The sequence below is a fragment of the Vidua macroura genome, chromosome 4, assembly GCF_024509145.1.
Source record: "Vidua macroura isolate BioBank_ID:100142 chromosome 4, ASM2450914v1, whole genome shotgun sequence".
In the NCBI taxonomy this organism is placed as follows: domain Eukaryota; kingdom Metazoa; phylum Chordata; class Aves; order Passeriformes; family Viduidae; genus Vidua; species Vidua macroura.
The window spans coordinates 57,189,576-57,207,908 of record NC_071574.1 but is presented as its reverse complement, the minus strand read 5'-3'; the positions used below and the strand labels follow the sequence as shown (position 1 = coordinate 57,207,908).

At 34.2% G+C, this 18,333-nt stretch overlaps 1 protein-coding gene across 2 annotated transcripts in view; it reads left to right on the top strand.

The window, feature by feature from the left end:
- Positions 1-18,333, top strand: part of SLIT2 (slit guidance ligand 2) — a 261,234-nt gene that overhangs the window by 227,895 nt on the left and 15,006 nt on the right. Inside the window, exons 28-33 of one of the 2 annotated variants that reach the window (XM_053975921.1) lie at positions 267-406; positions 4,223-4,249; positions 11,687-11,780; positions 13,621-13,758; positions 13,851-14,091; positions 14,449-14,579. In XM_053975921.1, coding sequence (XP_053831896.1) covers positions 267-406; positions 4,223-4,249; positions 11,687-11,780; positions 13,621-13,758; positions 13,851-14,091; positions 14,449-14,579 — 771 coding nt within the window. The remainder of the gene's footprint in view (positions 1-266; positions 407-4,222; positions 4,250-11,686; positions 11,781-13,620; positions 13,759-13,850; positions 14,092-14,448; positions 14,580-18,333) is intronic. The other variant, XM_053975920.1, reaches the window with a different exon arrangement.

Sequence of the window (18,333 nt, the reverse complement as noted above, 5' to 3'; positions counted from 1 at the left end):
AATGCCATTTAAAAGGAATGCTCCATGATTTAATTTAGTAGGGTACTTAAACTAAAGACTAAGATATGACTTTAGAAGCATTTTTCTGTAATTTAAAACATAAAAACTACTTTGAGATTGTTTGATAAAAGGGCTTTTTACCTTATATCAACCATATTCTGTTGTGGAATATTGTAATTCTAATGTAATTCTATTAATTACAGAACTACTTGTCTGGGCTTCTCACCTAAAATGTCCATGTGGTTATTTGGTTTTCTGTATCACAGGTGCACTTGTGCAGATGGATTTGAAGGTGAGAACTGTGAAGTAAATGTTGATGACTGTGAAGACAATGACTGTGAAAACAATTCTACTTGTGTGGATGGAATTAATAACTATACTTGCCTTTGTCCACCTGAATATACAGGTAGGAGTATAAGAGAAAGCACAGGTAATTCAAGAATTCCTAGCAGAAGAGTAATATTTTCCACTTTGCAGGTGTATTAGTAGTTACTCTACAACTGACTTAATACCAGGTGTTCCTCCATTTTTTTTCTCCTGTATGGTTTGTAGTCAAAACTAGATTTAATGTCCACTCATTAATTCCTTTTTTTAGTTTTCAAATTACAGCATTTTTATATTTAAAATGTTATTCAAAATGTGCCCCTCCTTACTGTTTGCCTAGACACCCCAGTGGAGGACCTCTGTAGCTGTAGAAATCTGAAAAATATTCTGCTTTTCTCCTTAATCCTCATTCTACTATAAAGAATTTGTCTGTGCCATTGGGGAACTATATTTGGCACCCCTGGATGCTGTCCTGTACTTCGCTAGAAATATTAATACCGAGTGTGATGCTTCCTGCACAGAATAAAAAGACAAGTGTCTTTTGTTTCTGTCAGTTGGCAGGCAAGCCAAAGCATATCCTTCTCTTTGTGACAGAGGATCTCTTGCTTGCTGTCATGGTCTCTGTGGGAATGGAGGATAGTTGGAGCAGCAGCACGGAGGAAGTAGGATCTGTTGTTTGCATTGATATTTTTTATAGCACTTCTAATTAGACACATCTATTTTCTATCAGATAGTTGACCACTAGAAGAACACAGAGCTTGAATTCATTATGATTTGAAATGCATAAAAATTAAATGTAAGATCTACCATAATCTGGCAATTACTAAATCATCCTATATATTTACTTTAATCAATCAAAGTTGAGCTCTGGGAAACTGTAAGGAGGGGTAAATGCATGAATTAATTTTATTTTTTGAAAACCCAGCTAACTCCTTTCTCATCCAAAGTGCTTCCATCACTAGTTCTACAGATTGTTGGATTGCTCCCCTGTTTCAGGGTATTCAAATTTAAAGTCAGTATTTAAATATTGGGAATGCACAACGAGTGAAGATGTTAAAACACAAGTATAAGAAATACAGCTCCATAATCTCATAGAGGTATTCATCCAGCACTTATTCTGGGTAAATTTTTGGTAGAAATTCCCCTATGCAGGATAAGCTACAATATCTAAAGCAATACAAAAGCCAAAAATCCATTAAACAATACATGGATGATCCATATGTGGAAGGACAGACATAATCTTCTTGTAAGAGAAAATACTGTTTTGCCAAGTACAAATACCTTAATCCCTAAGTGCAACTGACAGTTCAAGCCTTGGAAAGGAATAATAGATAACAGCCTCAGTAAGTAGAAACGGCAGTTCTCCTACAATTAATATTTCAGGTATACATGAGTCAAGTTCAGCTCCCCTGGGATCAGTTGCTGTCTCCTTTAAGAATGGGATCAGGTATTCTCTTGTGTAGGCTGGAAGAATGCAAAGCAAGGTCACATCAGTCCAGCATTGCTCTTCAGTGGCTTCATGCTAAGAGGTTTCATATACCTATTACATAGTAGATAGATCACTTGCAAGTGAATTCCTCCACTGCAGCTTTGCAGGTGTTTTTACCTGTGTTGCTCATTTCTACATTTTCAACCTTACTTTAGGTGTCTTTAACTATTAGAGTCTTGTTGTTGGATTCACAGTATGCCATGGGAAGGACTGCTTTTTATTAAATATCCATGAAATGGATACAAAGGACTGTCTGTATATCCTAGCCTAAAACTTCTGATTAAGTGTGCCTGTTGCATTTTTTGGAGTATTGTAAATGAAATGTAAATTTTTGATTTACAGTTGAAATAGAAATTGAAGCATTTCTCTATATACCTCTATGGATAGAGGAAAAAGGAGAGAATAAACATTGATAAAATTTTTGATGTTTGTATTGCACTTGTGCTTCTTTAGTCAAAATACAAGACATGCATTTTTTAATTTTTTTTCATATCTGTGCATAATTTTACCATGATCATACAATGAGTTTTACAGATACAATGCATGCCATAATATCTACTGAAGTCAGTAAGACACGTGAGTAGGTGAGAGTCTTCTCACCAGCTCTAAAAGAAATCAAAACAATTATTTCTAATCAGTAAGTTTAAGCCTTCAGTTAAAACTGTTGAGAATTTACTCATCAGACTTTTTTCAACACTTTTTTTTTTAAAAGACACTTTTTTTAAATGCATCACTAGAGCCTCAACTCATTTTATAGTAGTTGTAGCAAAAATTTAGGTTTTCCATTACACAGAGTAAAGTACAGAATTCTACAATATTCTGTCTACCATAAAAAGCATCTAAGAATAGGGCACAATATGTGAGATCTTATGTGATTTTTGAAATTAGATATAAGGTGAAAATGTAAAACATTGAGCTAGTCAGGGGGTCCTCATAGCTGTCATCCACAGTCTTACATAATAAATAACCTTCAGTATTAAGAATTAGACTGAAAGCAGTCTGGGCACATCAGGATGTCAAAAGGGTAATGTTCAGAATATAAAGTAATTGTACAGTTGCCTCAAGTGTGTATGAGGTATCAAATAATTTGTAGAACTTATTTTTCTCTGGCCTATAACCTGAGTTGAAACATAAATAACAGAATCCCTGTCAAGTATGTATAGAGTGATTTTCTTGGGGAACTTTGTGAACATTTGGATTTTGATATTTGTTCTAACAGGTTAAAATCAGATATGTATATTTCTAATGTTTAGTTTTTATGAAAGGATTTTTCACTAAATGAATTCATTTCCTGATTTAACAATCAGGAAAACAGGCTATATATTTGTATTCAGAATATACAAAGATTTTTAAATTCAGAGGTATTGATCTCTATCTCAGAAAGTCCTTGAGCCATAAGTGTATATACTAGGAAAATATTACTGCAGGCTTGTCCTGAACTCTTTTCATTAGGTTGAAAATGCTCTCAATTGTCCTTGTTCAACATGTCACAGCATATATGTACTCAACATGGAATTGCACCAGCCCAGAATATTTTCCTGGGTGAATGATTACCTGCAAATATGCTTTACATTTCAGCAGCACAGTATAAGGAAGAAATCACCTGAAACACGCTGGTATGAAATGTAAATCATTCTTCAATAAAGTCTTATTTTTATGTGGAGAATTTGTTAGAATCCAAAATGAACTGCAAAGAATGTTGCAGTGTAAAACCTAACAATCTCCTTTTGTCTTTTCTAACAATCCCTTGAAAATCAACACTTCTCAACTATATTGTGTTGACTTAAAAACAAGCAATTAGAAAGCTTATTGTGTTGTTGCATAAGAATCAGGAATCTGTTTTGCTCTGCCTCAGTTAAGTTTTACAGCAACCACCACAGTTACAAGTGGAAAGACAAAGAATGGTATTTGCACTATAATATGAGCTTTCTTAAGATCACAGACTGTAAATGTGACACAACAGTAAGCAAATGGAATCAACAGACATTCAGAGTTTCTGATGGAACCTGGAGAAGTAAAACATTTTAAATACCTCACTATGTCCTGCACTCTTTAATCTTGCTATTCTCTTAACATTACCATCTCCTTTATTTTAACCCCAGTCTAGTAAACTTCAGGTCATTTTATGTACATTCTATAGATTACAGATAATCATTTCTCTTGCTCATTGTCATCAGTCATTAGATCACAGAACTAACTGATCCAGAAGTAAAACCCCTCTTACACCACTGGTGGCATGTACTTCTTATCTTTCTTTTTGTTTTGTTCTGCTGGAGGTGAAACTTTGAAGCTTGCTTCGTTTGCTATATCAACCTCTCTGCTGCTATAGTTGTGCATTAGCTGAATGTGCTATGCTGTTGTATTACAATGTAAAAAGTCTCTTGTCTCTTCTGTCTTTGTCACTGCAAGCTGCTAATCTGAATGAAGTGGAAAAAGGTCAGTTGTCTTTTAAGCCTATTTTCACTTACCTTGGTTTCTCACTTTCCTTTTCTTAAAGGTGCATGGATTTCAGTTATTACAAATGACCAAATTGTACATAGATATCACTTAGAAAGCTCACTGCAAATCCTGAAATTAGGCACTTGGCTGTTGCTGTGAATACATGTCAAAAGAATGCTGTCGAAGATGCAGATCACTCTGCAGGAGTACTTTAATACTGCATTCAATGTCTTTTTTTTCAGATGTATTAAAAACTTGTGCAGACACTGATATAGGACTGAAAAAAAGCTTACATTATTGTGTTCTGAAATCCTTATTCTTCTCACCTTAAAGCCACCCCTTAGTTCTGTGCTAATGTATTCTCTGTCTTACAGCACTGTTCTGCTTTAATATTTTCAATAGATTGTGTTACTAGAAAATATGCTGGAGTATCAAACAGCAATCATCTTGCTCCTCATTTCTGTGGCTTCTTATTTGCTGTAAACATTTAAAGAAACTGAAATGACCATATTAATCTGGGGCTATGGTAGAAGAAAGGTAATATTGAAAAGATTTATGACATTAACTTTGGGTGTTTGATTTTTAATTTTTTTAAAGTTTCTGCTTAGCACCTATCACACTAACAGAGAGAAACCATCTTCTCTGCAATCTGATCATATATACAATCTGAGACCTAGCATAATCAATGGCAGCATGTTTATAAAATTGCATATTTAGTTTAAAAAGCAAATGAATAATTTTGTGGTATATTTGCCATTAATTTGATAAATATATTTTCAGTTTTTGAAGCAATATCATATATTACATATAGTAATAAAAGTATGTTCATTATCTATGAAATCACATATTGAGCAAGACTGCAGTTATATAATCTATGTTACTTAATAACATCTGTGTTGATTAATTTAGATATCTGATGAATAATTCCTACAACTTAAAATCATAGTGTAAATTTTCTTTGTAACTGAAGCAGAATATAAGACATTTTCAGAAAATTATTCCAGCCACAGGTTTTCCATGCTTAAACTGTCTTCCATTTAGACATGTTGCTGTATTTGCATTTTATTACTACTCATCTGGACAGCAAAAATAGCCTGCTGTTTTTCTTGTTTATTATCAAGTGTGAACTGTAACATATTAAAATTACTGATTATAGAAAGAACAAGCTCCTCACAAACAAATTATCAAACATCCAGGGGATGTGAACTAAGTTTGGCTCTAAAACTAAGCAGATGTGTATGTGATATATGTTTATATTAGCTTGCCAGGTGAACATGAAAGTTATTGATAGTCTACAAGGTGGTTGGAGGATCAGTCAGTTTTATCATGCAAGACATCTTTTGAATTGTTACAGTATTAGGGGGAAAAAGGGACCATTTCAAGCAATTATCTCAGTTTATGCAAGCCTTAGACACAACCTTCTTGCCACTGCAATAAAGGAGTTGCATTAGTACTTTGAACTTGCTTGGTAATCAGATAAGCACCTTCCTGAAATTTAAGCATGCAAGTAATCAAATGCAAATCATGTGATATCAAACTTGATAAAAAATTTAATAATTTCATCAAATTAAATCATAATTTCCATCCTTCTAAGAACTGCATATGTTACAGATTCTTAGATTAAAGAGATGCATTTGTTATTCTTGCTTTTTATCACTCATAAAATTTTCTATTTCATCTAGCTTAATATATTTTAAATTACTACTCTATATTAAAAGCTCAAGTATTGAAATAATTTTACTGCATTTGCATAAAGGTGAAATATACATTATATTCATGGCAAGCTGAGCTATCTGCTTCTGGTTTAATCACTGCCTTTACTCATTCTAGTCTATGATCCATTCTTCTGTTTACCTTGATTGTCTTTTAAAGCTTACCTGCCTAAAAGTTACTGGTTTTTTGCTGTGAAAAAACAGTGAATGTAAAACAAATGGAAATGTTAAACTAAACTAAATTAAACTAAGCCTCATCTTATACTGAGACCCACAAGCATGGGAGATAGCTAAAAATACTTATGTGATGGTGAAAGATGGGAACAGTCCGGCAATTTGACTGTAAAATTAAATTCCAAAAAATATTCAGATTATGATTATAAACTGCATTCTACTGTTGTTGTGGACTTTTGCTAATTCTAAGAAATTTTGTCCCTCATATAGTCAATATTTTGTCTGTATTTTCTGAATATAATGAGCTTGAGACCTGAAATAATGTGTGTTGTATACTGCACATCAAACTCAAGACTTAATAAAAATGCAGCAGTTTTCTGTATACAGCTTGTTAAATGGCACTGACATTTTCCAACCCCTTCTGCGCTCTATTGGCTGTTTGAGTCACAGTATTAAACAGAGACCTCCAGTCACAGAGTCAGATAGTGACACCTAATTGATAAAACATAAACAGTGCAGTAGTTGACTCACAGTATATCTTAACTAAGCTCAGCAGATGAAATGGATATATAAGCACACACATAAAATCCTTCTATTCTAGTCTGTGGTAGGTATTTGATATTTTGACTTTGGAAGTGGGAATAATTCTTCTAGGAAAAACCTGGCTTTTGATAATTAAAATTGACTACTGTTGCTTTTGGATTCTCTGCCTAGTTTTTTGTTGTTGTTGTTTTTGAATATCAAAAACAGCTTTTCTAATAAGGGACATTTTAAACTTGTTTCTTCATAAACTTGCCTCTAATTAACAATGTGCTATTACTTTACGAAGCCCGTGTCCATTTTTGTTAGAGCTGTCCTCTTCATTTAGAAATGTAGTGGCTGACATTGCTTTAGTTTAAATTTATTGCCCAATTATTCAAAATAAGAAAGATGTAAATCCTTTTTCAACTCATTGCCTTGTTACTCATTATTTGTTGTACTATGTATCTATATAATGGAAAATACAGAGTTAAGGGTCTGTTCAACCTTGTAGAAAGAAGGCTTGAGGAGACATTATCACCCTGTTCCACTATTTAAAAGGGTGGCTGCAAGGAAAATGGAGACTCCCTTTTTTACAAGGAGTCACATGGAAAAGGGAAGGGGTAACAGGTACAAGGTACTCCTGGGGAGATGCCATTTAGAATTAAAAAAGAGGGAAGCTTTTTACAATAAGGGCATGGAGCCACTGGAATAATGTTCCCAGGAAAGTGGTGGATTCCCCAACAGACAGTTTTAGGATTCAGCTGGAAAGGGTGCTGGGACATCTTGTCTCTTCTGCTTTTTCCAGGAGATGATCCTTGAGGGATAAACACAGGAAGTACAAACTGACCTGTGAAGCTAGCAAACATACAGCTTTGGTTACCTGTCTAAAGTATCATCAGTATATATCAGTATTTCATGATGTTGTCTGACTGTTTAAGTCTACATCATACTCTATGCAAAATCTCAGTAAATATTTGTCTTGAACTTGGAGGGTCATGTTCATTCATAATTCCACTGGTTTCAATGCTACTCTATACCAGAATTCAGACTTCCTTAGATTAATTAAGCCAGATGTCTTGTGAAAAGAGTTATTGCTGGTTCTAATTAAACTTTGGAAGCTTTTCACAGGTTTTTTGACACTTTATCTGCTACTTATTTTTAAACAAACTAGTCTGTTCCTTATTCTCCTACAGAAATGTTCCCATCTTTCAAAAACATAATTACATAGCCAAGCTCTTACAGAAGCCTCAGTTACAATATTATTAGATGAATAAAAGAATGTCCTCACACACTGGTGTCAAGCTTCCTTGAACTGAGACTTTTTTCCACAACCTTTTCTGATTATTTTGAAGTATGCTCTTTAAACATTGTATTATGTTTCTCAAATCAGGAAACTCTCTAAGATTTCCTTCCAGTAAAGCCAAGGAGCCTAACTTGGTAAATCTGTGGGGTTTTTTGTCCAATGAGTGTTTCACTTTCATCACTATCTTTTCATTTCAACAAAATTAAGTACTTCTTGTCTCATTGAAATTCGGAATAACACAATGGTTGTTCAGTATGCTGAAGGAGGAGTTTCTTTACCATGAAACTGTATTTTTCAGTGGTTCATATTCCATATCTCATAATTTACTTACCTTTTTTATTAACTTTTTCAGAAACAGTTTTATTTTGGCCATGAGAATGCTCCATTCTGAAAAAGATCTATTAGCATTTATTAATAGTAGCAGTTATTATCTACTAGCTGTACAAGACCTTGCATTTGGGTTATCTTGCTTTGTTATTCTGGTATTTACATCTCCATTCAGAAATTGAGTATCTGATGTACATATTTGGGTTCCATCTTGATTTTTTTTTCTTTACTGATCCTGTGTACAATTCTGTCATTAATGATACTTTTTTTAATAACTAAAGGTTGTGCTGTAAGTAAAGCTAACTTTTGTGGTATTAGTATTTTTTTACTTGAGTTTTCTGCTACATGGCCACCATCCTGTTTTCTATTTGCTACTGACTGTTTAACCAAAACTCCAAGGATATGATTCACTATGCATACAATTTGCAAATGCAAGGTGAAAAGTTTCCTTACTTTCCTGCTGTCACAGCACAAGAAGTTCTGCTTCTGTGTGCTTTTCTACAGAGTACTCAGATCAAACTCTGAGCATAATCTCAAAAATGCCTGGTGATGTTTGATGATGTTTGCAAGCCATTTGGCTGCAGTATGCCTGGTAGTGTAACACTGATTTTATAATTTGAAGTGGACATTTTTCAAAACAGTAAACTTGTTTAAAACTTAAATGCCCAATAATAATTATGTAGGATTCACAGCCAAGAGTGGGAAATAAGGAGATTTCAAGTGCCCCTGAGCACTCCTCATGAGCTGATTCAGCTTTCGGTATAGTTCTGAAGATATTAGGGCCATCAACCTATGAATACCAAAATGCAGTGTACTCTAAGAAATGCTGTATTTTATTTTAATCCCATATTTTACCTGGGGAGGATTTACAAAAATGTAGACACTACTGAGTAAAACTATTTGCCACTCAAGTTATTTCAGAAATTGTGCCAATGATAATCTAAGCCAAGTTAATGTCCTGTAGCAAAATCAGTTTAATAAATTTGACAGGAATGGTAAGAATGCTTGTTCCTATTGTGCCACTCCTAAATTGCCATTTTCTAGGCAGTCTAGTTTGGTCTTCTTTTCACTGAATCACTGAGAGACAGGAAGCTCCAGCCCTGCTTGGGAGATAGGTTCAATGTGTCACTTTCAGAAACTCTCTGATATGCTGTCAGATTTAATAATCTAGGGAATATTTAGAAGTGCTTTGATACAAATTTTATTAGTACTGTACAACCACATTTTTTATTACTTGTAGTTGGGGGGTGTCATGTGTTTTTCAGTTCTGCATGTAATTTAATATACAATATATGCCATTATTAGATATTTTTATAGGTGTGTATCTAAACTATGGGAATGTGCACAAACTAGGTTAAAACAACAGCAATTTTTGCTTATTCTACTCCCATGATCCTTAAAATCTGAACTCACTGTTCCCATACTTACGTCTCACTCTTAAACACTACTTCTCTTTGAACAGATTTCAGCTATTACAAGTTCTGCAGATTGACTAAATGCTATGTGAAGAATAGCATTGAAGACCTATATATATATATATGTATTTGTTTGAACAAAACCCTTTGAAAAGAGAAAGGGATCTGGATTTTGTTTAATATATCGTGGGATGCAAACAATCCCTGGTATTTCAGGATTCTTTGTGCACTGACCGAGTCATAACAGTTGCACATTTCCAGACTAATAATTCTATTGAGAGCCTGAAGAGTCTTTGAGGGTAGAATCCTTTGTATTTGTCATCTTCAGTGGCCTGCATTTGATCTCCATTCAATTTCCTACATATATTGACTAAGTCTTGTTGTTACTGACAACTTTCCTGAGGCTATTAAGTGACCTGTTCATGAGGGCTATTTTTTTTATGTTATCTTAAACATTTACAAACCTTTGGTTTGTAGAGAAAACACACTACTTGCAAATTGGGAATCTAGTATTTATTTATTTATTTACTTATTTACTTATTTATCCTTTTTAAAAATCTTTGTGTAGAACCAGTCTGGGTCTTTTGAATGCTGCAGAATATTTCTATAGCTGTTTTTTGGCTTGTCCTCTCATTTTTGAAGATGTAGAGGTCCCATGTCTTATTGCACTTAGTATATGTTTTTCAGTTGTGTTTTTAACTGGCAATAACTGTCTTTGCTCCTGCTTCAGTTTTGCCTTTTTCTCTATCCTTGCTTTAATGTAGACTGTTCCTCAGCTCTTTTTTTGTTTATTTGTCTGCTGTATTGCAAGCCACTGCCATGCCTAGCTCAGTAAAACTGAGGGATGCCAAATATCGCCTCTGTGACAGCAAGTTCAGTTTGAGCAGTGAAAGTGTCTGATAATTCCCTCATTTCCTCTGCTCTTTTGTTTGTCATTGCAATGCACAGTTCTACTTCTCTTTGCTTGCCAGCTCATGTTTTATTACTGAAAGGGAATAAAGGACAGGAACAATCCTACTCCTTCCATAGTTTCAGAGTCTGGTGGACCAGTCAGTCTCTGAATTCAGCAGGCACAGGGTTTATACCTGTTTATTACACATATGCTCTTCATATGGATGCTGGAATAAGTATGCCTACCTTAAAATCCAGTGAATACAAGCTTAGGAAGTGCACGATCCATGGTGTCATCTGATAAGTTAGTCAGGGAACAAGATATTGTTGATCTGTTTACAAACCTGTGTTTCCTTTTCATAAAGTTGTAAGTAAAAAAATTTTAACCATATTAAAATACTTTTTGGATTATAAGCCCGTTTTGGAAATTAGAGCCACTGCCTCTATCAGCAGGGAAGGATAGACATTTTACATAGATATTTTTTTTCTTTTCTTTTCACAGAACAGATTATAGATAATTATGGTACATTAACAAATGCAAAAAATGGAGAGTCATATTTAAGGAAAAGTAGAAAACAAGTTTTCATTTTTGGATAATTGGAATTGTATTGACATGCAGTGATATTAACAGGTTTTTTTCAGGTAATAGACTACTTATAGTGATAGTGCAAATCTGGTTATATCTGTGTGTTATGTGCTTAGAAATAAGTAAAAGAAAAGCATATTGATGGCTTTTTTGTTCTAGTGAGTTCGATCACTAGTGTTGCTATATACTAGAGCTAGATAAATATTGTAAAAGAAAAAAGAATTGCAAAATTACCATTTATATCCATGTATAGATGAAGTTGTACTTGATACTGTTTATAAATCAGTTACCAGGTATATTATTTTTTTTGTTATTTCTGTATTACCATTTATTTATGTATTATTATTTATTATAAAGGTATTTATTGCTATGTAAAGAAATATGCATATTTTAGTGTTAGCAAAGGAATTTGTAGCCATTGCTTTTAAAATTCTAGCAAGTTCATTGCTATTTTCAGGTCACTGTGATATTTTCACTGAATTGAAAACATACATTGCATTTCAGGTGAACTCTGTGAGGAGAAATTAGATTTCTGTGCCCAAAACCTGAATCCTTGCCAGCATGATTCAAAGTGTATCTTGACACCCAAAGGATACAAGTGAGTCTGAAATGTTATTAGAGTCTGACTGAATCAAAGTTTTTATTTTTCTTTCCTGCTTAGCTTCCTTTCCTTCTGTTTAAGTGGAAGCTAATTCTATTCTCAAAGTACTAATTTTGATTATTATTAAACCTTATGGCAGAACAGGCCATTATTTTCATGTAAAGCTGCATTATTATCTTAAGTGTGTTTTACTGAATTTCCCTGATCTTTCAAAGGTCTAATTCCAACCAGATTTTAAATAGAAACACAGGGTAGTCTTTATGATGGTCTGTACAAAACCCATATAGGAGTTTGAGCAGTAGGAAAATAATTGCATTTAATTGAAGTGGAATAATTATATTGCTTTTAGAGAAGTAATTGTGAAAGAGATTATTAGGAAAGCACACTGAAAGGTTTAAAGTAAAGAAGTCCCTCCCCTGGAAAGCTAATCTTTAATTACACCTTATCCTTATCATGATTAATTAGCATGCACAATTTAAAGTTGCTTTAATAGGCTTTAGGTTAATAAATACAGGAAACCTGCAGATTCAAATTCTTCTCACAAGTGCCTGTTTTATGCACAGCATGCTTTTGTGCTAAAATCAGATTGTCATTCCCACTACTTATGAAATGACATTTTATTTAAAATATTGCATAAAAATAATAAATATTCAGTTGAGTGTGAAATTAAGTTGATAGTTTCCAACTGGAAAATAGAAAAATTGTTTGGTTTCTGTTGTAGTGCATTGTGTTTGTTTTTTCATGCCACTTCAATAAACCTAGTTTAGTGTCTTATACTTTACTGTCCAGTCCATTAATCTTTCCTTTACTTTTAAATCAAAAAATAGCACTCAAGATGTATCTCAGTCAGACTTTTATTAGGTTGATTTATATTCTTTTTCCCTTGTCTTGTTCATACCTGTTTTGAATAAAAAATGAAACATATTTGATTGAAGTGCTAAATTTAAACTTACATGGCTATTTAAAATCACTCTTGCCAGCTTAGAGAAAATTTTAGATAGTAAAAGAAATAACACTGAGGGAATCACAAGATCAAATGAAATTGATTAAAGACATCTTAATTTAAAAAAATATCATATGGATGCATGGATTTGTAATATTTTCCATTAATTTTTGACAGAGTTCTTAGCATTCACTCAGTCCTATATATGATAATTCCCTGAAGGAATGCCACTAGCATTAGTGATGAGAGTTTTACATGGAAAAAACAAAAAACCCAACAAACTAACAAACAAAAATCATTACATACTCTGTGGAGGATGGGCTGTTTCTAGACCAGTGGTGCTTCAGGGAGGACAGATGATGGGTTTTGAGGCTTCTGTTAGTTCACCAACCATGGAGCTATTTTTAGTAAATCAGACTGGTGGAACCTTAGGAGCAAAAAAATTATCCATAACATTTAAACTGCATAAATGGACCATTGGTCTGTTCATAGCTGTTCGGTTGACAAAGAAAATAACCATCAATGCAAGCTTCAGATTTTTTGTCTTGGTTTCACCAGCCAAGCATATTGATTATGTTTAGTGTTTGTAGTCATGCATAACATCCTGTAACATTCTGTGTTGCTCATAAATTCTAAAAACTGCCTAAATTATTCATGAGGGCTCTCTAGATTTGCACACAATTCTTCAATATAATGGCAGGTGTGTAAACATTTTAACTAGCAAACCTGTATTAATTACATATGTAGATTCCCCATCTGTTAGTATGATGTAGCTATAAACTCTTTGCACACAAAGTATTAGTAATGCCTCTTTTTCCTTGATTTTTAAACAATACATTAGTTCCTTAACTTTGTTATAATCACCAATTACATCTGATTTGTCCTGTTTTACAGATGTGATTGCACACCTGGATATGTAGGTGAGCATTGTGATATCGACTTTGACGACTGCCAGGACAACAAATGCAAAAACGGAGCGCAGTGCACTGATGCAGTTAATGGATATACGTGCATTTGCCCAGAAGGGTACAGGTGAGAAAGATCTGAAGGCAGTGCAAACATGGATGTCTTCTGTCCCAGTTGTTTTTTGTTGGAAATACTGATTGTTTTCTGTTTTCATTTAGCGGCTTGTTTTGTGAGTTTTCACCACCAATGGTTCTACCTCGCACCAGCCCTTGTGATAATTACGAATGTCAAAATGGGGCCCAGTGTATCATAAGAGAAAGTGAACCAATCTGTCAGTGTTTATCAGGCTACCAGGGTGAGAAGTGTGAAAAGCTGATTAGCATAAACTTCGTCAACAAAGAATCCTATCTGCAAATCCCTTCAGCTAAGATACGCCCCCAAACCAATATCACTCTACAGGTAAGTTTGCTTGTGTTATGGATTCTCTTTTCTGGAAAAGAGAGTAAATGACTTTTCATGATGCGGAAAATGACCCAAAGTTGTCATTGGCTCACTTAAAGAGCTTTTCACAGTTTGAGCTAAAAATCTAGAAGAGTTAATGCAATAACTCTATTCATATATGCAATAATTTCAATTCATATTGAAGTAGATGGGCTTATTGATAGGAAGAGAAAGATTTTGTCAGGTTGTCCTTCAAAAAATAATTTTATAATGAAGTAACAGACTATGGCAGTAAATTCAGAGATTCACTTAAGACCTCATTTTTATTAAATACCTAAGTTTTGTGTTTTCTAAATGTTTTTATCTTTTAATTAGATTGCCACAGATGAAGACAGTGGGATCCTGCTGTACAAAGGCGATAAAGATCACATAGCAGTGGAACTGTACCGGGGTAGAGTGAGGGTCAGCTATGACACAGGATCATATCCAGCCTCTGCTATTTACAGGTGAACCTGGATGAAACACATTTGTAACTGAAACAAAACCTACATTCATTACTTATATCAAAGTCACATTTTTCAATGTGGTTAAAAGAAATATATGCAAATTAATGTGTTGTCAGACACTTAAAACTTCTTGCCAAAAGATGTGATTTAGTTGGCAAGTAACTCTAATGCGGATATATCAGACATCTAATATATTATTTGATGCATTAAAACAGAATAAGAGTTAGCTTTCAGCAGAATATTTATACATTTGTAAAGCTCCCATGTAGCAGTGGAGTTTTTCTCAGTTGTAACTGCCAAATAATTTCCTACTGTGCTGAGTAAAATGAAAAACTACACTGTATAAGCAGAAATTAAATATAAGCTTCTCTTCTCTTCTCTTCTCTTCTCTTCTCTTCTCTTCTCTTCTCTTCTCTTCTCTTCTCTGTTAGGCAGTCATATAATGTGGGATTTTTCCCTGGCAAGAGAAGAGAAAGCTAAAAATTTGATTCTGAAAAAAGGCACTACCTTTGAAAAAGAAATGGCTTTTTCTTCCAAAGTCATTAAAAGAAAGAATCCACAGCTGCTTCTGTATAATTTTGAAGGGGTTTTTTTTAAAATCATATTTCTCTGGTTCTCTGAAAAATTACCACTTGAATTTTTTGGGAAGTATTGTGTAACTTCACAGGAATTAGTAAACAGGCATTGCCAGAGTGAGCAGAAAGATGACAGGCATCACTTCCTGGCCTTGACTGCCCTCTTGGTGCTAAAATTACTTTCAGAAGTAAAGGGGAAGTATTAAATCAGTTTTCCTTGAATCTTCTTTTTACTTTATTTACAACTTTTTTTAAAAAATTATATATAAGTATATTTGTTTTCTAGAGTTTGTAACAGTGACACTGTTCTGCATTCTATTAGGGACATTTCAGTGAAAACAAATTACTTTTATCAATTATTATTGATATTCAAAATAATATTATTTTACTTTTCTATATGGGCTAGGGCTACACAAGAAATCTAGATTCTTTTTTCAGGAGTAAATTATTTTTGTTGATTTTGATTTCAATAGGTACATCTTTCTAAGAATAAGAAGCAATAGGAATGAGGGTCATATATACTTCCAAGTTATTTTGGCTCCCATTTCTTTATCTATTTAGAATACTCCTTCCCTTTCATAACATATATTTCCTTCTCATACATTTAATGCTTTCTCTGGCATTATTGAAATATAATAAATACTGGTAATTCACACTTGTCCATTATAGTTATCTAGAGAAAGATTGAAAAACAGTACTCACACAGGAAAAAAAAAAAAACACAAACATAAACATGGAAGGAGTTAATAACAAAGTGACCAATTAACAAACAGTCCCAATTAGGTTGCTGTTTCAAAATAGTAACAAGCCTCTCCCCTACATAGTTGATTATCTCTTTTGAATTACGTAACAGATGAAGAATGCAAGTGTAGTGAAGAAAAGGACAGGAAATGTAGTGACATGTTACAGAGTGACAGAGTTGTTTAGTGAAGCAGATACACACTATTAGTGTTATTGGTTTTGTTTCTGTTATTGTTATTAACCTCCATTTCGTTTCTGATAAGCATGCTGGTGAGTTTCTGAGCTATTTGAAAACTATCATGTAATAGTCCAACTGTAGTGAAGTCTTCTTCTGTTGAGGCAAGGCTGAGGGCATACTTCATCTCTTTCTACAAGTATCTGAAAGAAAACTGTAGCCAGGTGAGGGTCAGACTCTTCTCACAAATAACAAGCAATAGGACAAGAGGAAAAGGCCTCAAGTTGCACCAGGAGAGGCTTAGATTGGATATTAAGAAAAATTTCATCACGTACACAGTTGTCAAGCATTGGAACAGACTGCCCAGGGAAGTGGTGTAGTCGCTGTTCATGGAGGGATTTAACAGAAGTGTAGATGTGGCACTTAGGGACATTGTTTGGTGGTGGATTTGGCAGTGCTGGTTTAGTTGCTGGACTTGATGATCTTAGAGGTCTTTTCCAAACTAAATGAGTCTGTGATTTCATCATTCTATCTTGGAAGCTATATTTCCACGTTTGTGTATAGGTATATACATGCCTCTAGTGACAGCTCTACAAATTGTGTACTGTTTAATTTCTATTTCAGGTTCTAGAAAGGAGTATGTGTAGCACAGAATATTTTACACATTTTACTCAAATCCCTTCATTATTTTCAGTTCTTACTGTTTTACCCTCCTGATATCTCCTACTGTTTTACCCTTTACTGATATCTCCTGCCCTTTTTAAGGTCTTTACCTTCTTTTTATCCATTCATTGCATGTTGTCTTGCTGTACCTTTGTTACCTATTAAAGCTGTCTCCTGGAATGTTTCCAGTCCTTCCTTCAGTCCCTCCCTTTTGATTCACTCTTGTACTCCCAGTTCATGGGAACTGACTGCAGGAAGAGCCATCATCCCAAAAGCAGTCATCAATCAATCTGAGAAACAAGATGATGGCACTGCCAAAGCCAATAAATCATATTAATTCTTTGGAGATGGTTATTTGTAAAAATTTCATCCACTTGTGTTTTGTTCTGTCTGGGCATCCATTTTTAAATGTTAACAAAAAAAATCTTTTCATTCTGTAAACTAGTTTTCATCATATATTTATTGGACATGTGGGACTATTTCTTCCTAGATCATTATTCTTCTACAGAGTACCAGAAACCTTAAATCAGTTCTTCTTACAGCTTTTCATTACAATCTATGCATTCAGCTCTCATATCTCCAATGGGAAATGGGTGAGAAGTAATGTAAGTGCATTGGCAGGAAATATTGCAGATATGCCTTGAATTTATTTCCTCTTCAATTTAACCACCCTTACCTAGGAGGGCTTCTCTTTCTGCAATAAATTTTTACCAGTGAAACAGTTTAAACCAGAGGCTTCTAATAATCACTCTTATCAGAGACACATTCCCTTTACACATTATGGTTTGCATATCCCTGGAATGACCCCTTGCTCTAAAAATGCATTTTCTATGTTGCTTTTATTCTTCTAAATAATATTGACTGAAAGGTTTAGAAGTTGTAAAAAAAGTTTCCTTGAAACAAGAACACTACATCCAGGTTTCTTGCTTCCCAGAGTCAAGAAGTTATATGTACTTTGATTTTTTAGCACATTTTTTTGCCTGGATTCATTGAAATGTGTTAAGTAAACTTAATTATAACGTCTTTTGTATTGCTTGATCAGATCAAGAAAACCTCTTGATACCTTGAATAAATCTTTCTCTTTAGGAATGATAAGCCCTGACCATTTCCTTTCCCCCCATGGAAACTGGCAGTCCCCCTCCCATAAAGTGTTTATTGTGCCAGTGTCTGCTCTGTCCTGTGTTTGCACCCTCAGATAGAGCTGGGTTTATGTAAAGCATGCATGCTACCATGCAGATCTTTGATCCACAGTGAGCAAAGGCTGTTCACAGAGCTGGTAATAAATGGCTAAGAAGCTATTTAATGTGTCACAGCTGTGAACAACCAAGTGTGCTGCTGATCTGTTCCAGGACAAAAGCAGTTAGGTTAATTAAAACATCACTAAGGATGTTTTAAGGTAATTTGCTTGATTTTTGCCTTGAGATTTAGGAACTTAATCCCTTTAAGCTATCCTGCTTTCTCAATGAGAAGAGCTAATTGACTGTATGACTGTCCATTTCAGGCTATCATACAATTGGTTCATTTAAATAACTTTTTTCAAAGGATTAAGCTCACCTTTTTGATGGTGCCCTGAAACAAATAAAGGCTTTAATGGGAATGC